The sequence below is a fragment of the Apodemus sylvaticus genome, chromosome 18 (assembly GCF_947179515.1).
Source record: "Apodemus sylvaticus chromosome 18, mApoSyl1.1, whole genome shotgun sequence".
NCBI lineage: Eukaryota > Metazoa > Chordata > Mammalia > Rodentia > Muridae > Apodemus > Apodemus sylvaticus.
The window spans coordinates 70486229-70493923 of record NC_067489.1 but is presented as its reverse complement, the minus strand read 5'-3'; the positions used below and the strand labels follow the sequence as shown (position 1 = coordinate 70493923).

General features: G+C 60.1%; 1 protein-coding gene across 1 annotated transcript; it reads right to left on the bottom strand.

The window, feature by feature from the left end:
• Window positions 1–2593: 2593 nt before the first annotated feature.
• Window positions 2594–7453, bottom strand: Ccdc124 (coiled-coil domain containing 124). The gene is made up of 5 exons (XM_052162361.1): window positions 7346–7453; window positions 4021–4190; window positions 3309–3483; window positions 3117–3231; window positions 2594–3014 (listed from the first exon to the last, which is right to left on the bottom strand). Exons 2-5 carry the CDS (start codon window positions 4177–4179, stop codon window positions 2810–2812), a joined length of 654 nt encoding a protein of 217 aa, XP_052018321.1. The 5' UTR covers window positions 4180–4190; window positions 7346–7453; the 3' UTR covers window positions 2594–2809.
• Window positions 7454–7695: the final 242 nt, after the last annotated feature.

The following is a 7695-nucleotide window of genomic DNA, read 5'->3' as shown; positions in this document are numbered from 1 at the left end:
GCAGAGACTGGCGCATGCGCGCAGGGCAACACTCCTCCCCCTCCCGCTCCCCCCCCCACACACACAGGGGAAGCCCAAGTGAAGGAAACAAAGTACCCCGCACATGCGCAGCGTGTGACTCTTAGGACCGTCTGGTCTCCTTGGCAACGGCGCGGAACTCCCTTCCAGCACCTGGTCTCAGAGTCAGGGATTTCCCCGCTGCCAGCGCGCAGGCGCGGGCTGTGATCCCGGAGACCCGGCTTTTCTACAGAACAAAGGTTGCTGCCTCCGCTCCGGTCCAAGTCTTTTTTATTTTGACACAGTGCCTTTGTATGTGACTCAGCCTGGCATGGAACTTACAGCAATACCCCTGCCTCAAACTCCGCATTGTGTGATGACTAGCAAGGGCCACCACTTGTGGCTCCTGTCCTTGCGTCCTCGCTCTGTAGGAACAGTCAGCCGCGTGGCCCCGCGCTGTTGTGCAGGGCGCTCCCAGGCCCCGCCCGTCCCGCTGGCTCCCTCCCGTGCGCAGGAGAACCACGCCTGTGCCTTTCCAGCGACGCCCTACAAGGTGTGGCCAGTTTGCGTCATTAGTGATCCTGGAAGCTGGGTGTGGCGGTGGATCCCGGTACCTGCTGAGGGAGGTCACGGAAAGGACGTTCAAGGCCAACCTTGGCTACTCGGTCTCAAGCTACGGTTTGTAGTTTTCAACATTTGTGTGTGTAGTGTTTTGTCAGGACACATAAGTAGATACACATAAGTAGATGTGTGTATGTGCCACGTGCTTATCTGATGCCCTGGGAGATCACGAGGTCTCCGGAGACCCGGCACTGAAGTCCAGTGCTTGTACCCGATCCAACTCTCTGCCTCCCTCGGTTCTCTTTTTTGGGGGGGTGGATGGGGTAGTGGGAAGGTCTTTGTAGCCCAGGTTGGCTCCTGCAGCAGCTTCACAGGAACACAAGATAACTTTGCTTAAGATCTTAGCAGCTGGTAGCCGGGCGGTGGTAGCTCACGCCTTTAATCCTAGCACTCAGGAGGTAGAGGCAGGGGAATTTCTGAGTTCGAGACCAGCCTGGTCTACAGAGTGAGTTCCAGGACAGCCAGGGCTACACAGAGAAACCTGGGGGGTTGGGGGGGGGGGGAAACGCTAAAAAAAAAAAAAAAAAAAAAGAATCTTAGCAGCTGAGCTGGAGAGATGGCTCAGTGATTAAGAGCACTGCCTGCTCTTCCAAAGGTCCTAAGTTCAAATCCCAGCAACCACATGTGGCCCACAACCATCTGTAATGAGACCTGATGTCTTCTTCTGGTGTCTGAAGACAGAGACAGTGTACTTGAATATACTAATAAATAAATCTCTAAAAAAAAAAAAAATCTATGGAACAGTCGAAGGGTTGACAGGGGTTTGGCATGTATAATAATAATAAAAAAATTAAAAATCTTAGCACCCAGGTGGATGCGAACACTACCAGGACGTTTCCTAGAGGCACCTAGAGCTGCATGGTGGGCTGCTTCTCCTCCCGTGTCCCAGCTGCTTTGTCACTGTGAGGATACCATTCCACACAGGGTACAGGAGACGACATTCAAGTCCGTGGACTCCACGCTGCCACACCCCATGCATGGCGCCTCCCTGCCCCCTTGCCTCACCAAGGCCCAGGTCTTTTCCAGAGATGCCAGGCTGCCTCTGTCCTGTTCCCAGGCTGCCTCGTGGTGCACTACAGGCTTTGTTCAGTTTGTTTGGTAGACTTCCGGGGAGCCACGTAACCCAGACTGACCTCGGAGAGCAAAGGATGACCACGCCCTGGAGGGCGGGGATGGCAGGTGTGTGCCCCATGCCCAGTTTGGGACGTTTTGACTTTGCAGTTGTGGGGCTGTGCACGTGCTGGCCAAGCGCAGCCACTGGACTTAGCTGACACGTCTTGTTAGAACTCTCAGTGTGGAGGAGTTCCCAGACATATCCAGTATCAGTTCTTGGCATCAATGGCCCTTCCCTCTTGACCAGGCTCACCACTCGCCCCCCACCCCCCACCCCGAGCCCGCCCTTGTGCCTGGATTCTCCGTGACATCCATCTGGGTGTCCAGTGATCACCAGGTCAGGGGTAGAGCATAAGTTCAGTGGCCATGTCGGTTGGACAGTAAGTTCTACATTCAGTACGCGCTGCTGATTGTCTGACCACTGCCTCTCGAAGGCGCTGCCACCAGCCATTTTCAGATGGGGTTATGGCCAGGGTGCAAGCCAGCCTTCCTCACAGTGGCATGCAGTTAGCACTGCCCGTGGGCTTGTTGGGTCTCTCTCCAGCATCCGTCTGCTCTTCAGGATTAATGCTGCTAGAAAAGGCAGCTCTGGGTTCAAATCCTACTCTTCTCCATCATGGCCAAGGACCTCCACCACGCAGCCTCAGCCGGCCCTGCACACCCGTGTTCCCTGTGTATCAGCCCGGAGAAAACTGCCTTACACCTCAGGCTCAGGTGGGCACAGCCTGCAGCTCCCCTCAGCCGGCTCTCCGATCACCTTGCCCTACGCAGGGCAAGTCTGGAGCAGTGGCTCAGACGTGGTCACCACAGCCCTGCTGTCACCTGTGGGCCCCACCACACATACACACATGGGCCCCAGACAGCCTCGCCACAGCCTTTATTGGGCCGGTACTCCACCGGGCTCTGCAGGGCGCACGGGGGGCTAGGATGTCAGAGCGGGGACCCTCTGGGTTGTTGAGTGTGACCTATGGCGCAGCTGGGAGAGGCCCAGGCCCGGAACTCTGTGAATTCCTGGACGGGCCTGGCTGGAGGGGAAAGAGCTGACTCGGACAAACTGGCCGGCCTCAGCCTGGTTCTGTCACTTGGGTGCATTAAAGGGCAGCGCGCGCTGGTTCATCGGGTTGTCAGGGGAGCGCAGCCACTCCTTCTTCAGCAGCTGCTTCAGTTGCGACAGCCGCATGTTGGGGTTCTCCTGCTTCAACCGTGGCAGCTGCACCTCCTCAAATGCGGTGAAGGCCGCGCGCATTCGGCGCTCAGGGTGCCGGTCAGCTTCCTCGGCGACACTGCAGAGCATGGAGTCAGGACTTAGGCCTCGGTCCCGCCCCGCCTCCTCAGGCCCCACCCCGCCCCTCAGGGCCCCGCCCACCCACCCCGGCCCCGCCCACCTGAGCACTGCTATGGCGTCTTCCACAGTGCGCGCCTCCATGCTGCCCTCTTCCTGCAGGCGCCGGTTCAGGTTCTCCTCCAGTGGCATTTCCAGGTGGCTCTTAGCCTTTTCCACTGCGGGTGACAGGGACAGGATGTGAGACCGAGGCGGTGGGTGAAGTCGGGGGCGGTGCCCCGGGCCACCTGCACACCTGGCTCTGCGCGCTGCTCTCTGCGCAGCGAGTCCTCGATCTGCGCGCGAGTGACCTTGGCGGGCGCCACGCGTGGGGCCTTGCCGCCTTTGAGGCGCGAGTCCTCCTCCTCCAGCAGGCGCTGCGTCTCCTTCTTGCGCTCCAGCTGCTCCAGGCGTCGCTTCTCCTTCTCCTCCTGCAGGAGCAACAGGGTTAAGGAAGGCGTGGAGGCAGAGCTGCCCGGCCCTCCTTCCCGATCCCCGAGTGTTTCCCAAGGGGAGGGATGCCTGTCTGCGGTCCACGTCAAAGGTATTTCAGGGCCCGGCTCACTGCAGGGCCTCTGCATGGCAGCCCGCCCGCCCTCTGGGAGTCTCCCGGCTCTGAACATCAGGCTTCCAGCGACAGGGTCTGGGCAGGCCGGTGCACAGGGCAGGGAAGAGTTGCCGACAGTTCCAAGAGCCCAGGACCAAGTGGCCATCAGTACAGAGACACACAAACTTCTGATCCAGGTGGCTCCGAGCTGCAGGGGAGCCGAGGCCCGCCGAGGCCACCCGGTCTCTGTTGCCTCGTAGTGAGCACACCCGTCAGCACCAGGCTGGAGCCTCTCGGAGTACCAAGCAGGCCGGCCCCTGGGCCCGCCGAGCAAGGCGCGAGGGCCAGGTTGGACACAACGCAGCTCCACCTCAGCTTGTGCGCATGCGGCCCCCACGGCCACCCGAGCCCGCCGGCCCACCTTGCGCTGCTCCTTCCGCATCACGTGTTTGTCCTCATCCTTCCAGTAGGCATCTTCCAGCTCCTTCTGCCTCTTGGCATCGGCCGCCGCCTTGGCCTCGGCCCTCCGCGCCCGGGCAGCTGCCGACTTGCTGTTCTCGCCCTGGAACTTCTTGGGCATCCCTCAGCAGGCTGCGGGCGACAGCATGGGGGGCTGGACCGCGGCCGCCCGCGGTCCCCGCGACTCCACAGACCGCACGCGACAGCGATCTGCTTAGGACAGGGTCTCGCTGTGGAGACCAGGCAGGCCGGATATGATTCTGTCTGACTCCCGAAGCTACTGGGATAGCAACGAGCAGCTCGTCCCCCGCCTCAGCATTTCCTCTCATTTTATTAACGCATCTAGCCGGGCAGTGGAGGCCACGCCTGTAATCCCAGCACTTGGGAGGCAGAGGCAGGTGGATTTCTGAGTTCGAGGCCAGCCTGGTCTACAAAGTGAGTTCCAGGACAGCCGGAGCTACAGAGAAACCCTGTCTCGAAAAAACAAGAAAATATAACCCTGTACCCACAAAATGTATCAGGGCGTCCACAGGGAGGAGGGGGCTACACCGGAAGCCCCACACGGGAGAATTGTAGACAGGGGCTCTAGCCCCGAGCCACGCCCCCAGCCGCTCCCTGGGGATTCTAGGAAGGGGCTCTACTGTGGCCTCTCTTTTGGGGATTTTGAAACATCTTTTTGTTTGTTTGCTTGTTTGTTTTTTGTTTTTTCGAGACAGGGTTTCTCTGTGTAGCCCTGGCTGTCCTGGAACTCACTCTGTAGACCAGGCTGTCCTCGAACACAGAAATCCACCTGCCTCTGCCTCCCAAGTGCTGGGATTACAGGCGTGCGCCACCACCTCTGGGCTTGAAACATACACATTACAGGTGGTTGTGAGCCGCCATGTGATTGCTGGGAACTGAACTCACAACCTTGTGCTCTTAACCACTGAGCCATCTCTCCAGTCCACTGAAAGTTTTTTAAAACTATTACAATGTTGTGCGGAGACCACCACTGCCTACTCCAGAGGACTCCAACCCCATCGGCCTTGCTGGTTCCTTCCCCGCCCCTGGGCTGCTTCCCTCGGCCTGTCCCTGGAGCTATTTCCTGCTAACAGATTCTTCAGCGGAGCATCTAACCACCCACCGAGGAAGTCCCAGCGTAGCGGACCCCTGCCGAGGGTGGGCGACCCCTGCCGTGGGTGGGCGACCCCTGCCGAGGGTGGGCGACCCCTGCCGTGGGTGGGCGACCCCTGCCGTGGGTGGGCGACCCCTGCCGTGGGTGGGCGTCCTAGTTTAGACTGTGCAGAGTTCTTTCAGTGTCCCTGGCTCAGAAGCTGGCCTGTGCGCGCACACTGGACCCCAGCAGATGACAGGGCGGACAATGCTGTGTCTGGAAGAGACACCACCCAGTCGTACTCCACCTCAGCGGTGGGGAGCGCACGGGCCCAGGCTCTGGCCTTCAGGTGAGGGAGGCCATGCTGCTGGGATACCAGGCGCACCCCTGTTCTGGTCAGGTGTGCTGGGGGACCTGAGACCCAAACGGAGGCATGAGATCACCAGTTCCAGGCCATCTTACTACACAAAGAAACCACCACACCCAAGGCCTGCAGCACCCAGGGCCCTCATCTGAAACATTCTCTGCCTCAGGGTGGGGGAGACAGTTGCGAGTGGCCCAGGACTACCAAGATCTCCCCACCCTCAAGTCCTCTCTCTGCTTCGCCCTCCTGGAAACCCCGTGCATGCAGAGTCATGAGGCTGTGTGTTTATAGGGTCCACAGAGGCTCCGTGGGTGAGTGACAGGTGGGAAGAGGAGGGAGGCGGGTGGGAAGAGGAGGGAGGCGGGTGGGAAGAGGAGGGAGGCGGGGCAGGGGACACACTCCTATCTGGCTCACCAAGGACACAGCTGGGTGTGAGCGCCATGGGGCAGGGGTCCAGAGAACTGCCTAGGAGGCCAGTTCAGGAAGGGTGCGCCCCGACCTGGCTCCCCAAACACTGTCTGCCTCAAATGGGCCATCACACAGACACCGGGCAGGCTGGACCGCCACAGCTTGAATCCCTGGGGCCTGAGTCACTCCTTCCTGTCTGCCTCAGTGTTCTCATGGGGATGCTGTGAACTCTGACCCCGCATAATGGGGTAGAACCAGAACCCTGCACAAGACACCCCAGCTGGACCCCAAGCAGTCTGACTCCCAAGGTCCTCTCTGGGCCGGCAGCAAAGCTCTCCAGGGCTCCAGGAGCGTGTGCAGAAGTGAGGCCACCCTCCTGGACACCCAGGGAAACTGAGGCAGCCGACTCCACTCTGAGCTGTCCAAGGCGCAAGTGCCCGAATCTCTTCCCCGTGACCGCCACTCCTGCTTCGTTCGAGCCTTCGAACGCACCGTGTGATCAGCCCTGTCCTCGGGACCTTTACACATGGCCTGGAACTAACTCTCCATCCTCCTGCCTCAGCAGGATGTCAGGTGTGCCGCACCAGGTCGGGCTCAGGTTTCTCTTCCAACCCAGTAAACGTCTGTTGAAACTCCGGGGCCAGGCTGAGTGTGGCGGCCACGCCTCTAGTCCCAGCAGAGGCAGGTGGATGCCTCTGAGTTCCAGGGCAGCTTAGGCTACACGGTGAAGGAATCCGTCAAGAAACAAACCAGTTCAGGTGTGGCCCCAGCGAGAATGCCACCCGGGAGCTCTCTGGGGCGTGTGTGTGTGTGTGTGTGTGTGTGTGTGTGTGTCGGGGGTATCCGGAGTCATGTTTATCCAGACACAGCCCCGCTATCTTGCCCAGGCTGTCCTGGAACTCAGGATCCTGCTGCCGAGCACGAACGGCAAAGAGCCGTCCTCGCCAGGGATCTGATCCCATCCGCACCACCTCAGTTTCCCGACCTAGGAACGGCGACAACCACCGGGAAAGACGGTCCGAGGCCGGGCATCGTGGGCCCACGCCCGTGATCCCAGCACTTGGCAATGCTGAAGCAGGAGGACTACCCTGAGTTCGAAGCAGCCAGGGCTACAAAATGAGCCCAGGAGTCTAAATAATGCCCTTCGAAAAGTGCCTACGTGGCTCCCCATGACTGCCAGGCCGCGCGGCAGAAAGAAAGTGACAGAAAATTCCTCCTCCTCCTCCAGGAAGCCCTCCCGGCTCGACCTGGCCGGAAACTGGCCGAATTCCCCGCGAGCTTCTGCGCCTGCGCGCTGGGAGCACCCACCACCGGGCACCCCACCTCCGGTTCCCCCTTCCGGCCCGCAGGACCCGCAGGCTGAGCCGCGCCAGCCCAGCGTGCCCCGCAGCCCGGCTCCGCCCGCGCCACAGCGCTTCCTACCTCTTCCCCCGGCACCGGCTGGGTCGCGTGTCGATGACGTCGCCGCGCCTGCGAACTCAGCTCTCTGTGGCGCTCTACTCATGACGTTTTCGGATGCCGCCATCTTGGTAGAGGCTGTACTAGTTTTTCTCTAAGCCAAAATACTAAGTCAGTGTTGCCAGCTCTTCTCCTTTCCAAGCAAAATGTTTCTTAGAATCTCATGCTATTGGCTCATTTCAGACGTTGGTGAGCAAAAGCGGAGGATAAAAGCTACACTCTAAACAACGACCTCACCAAGATGGCCGCTGCCCGGAGAAAAGATGGCGAGGCCGGCCCTAGCCCTGTGCGCGATGGCCGGGACACCGTTGACC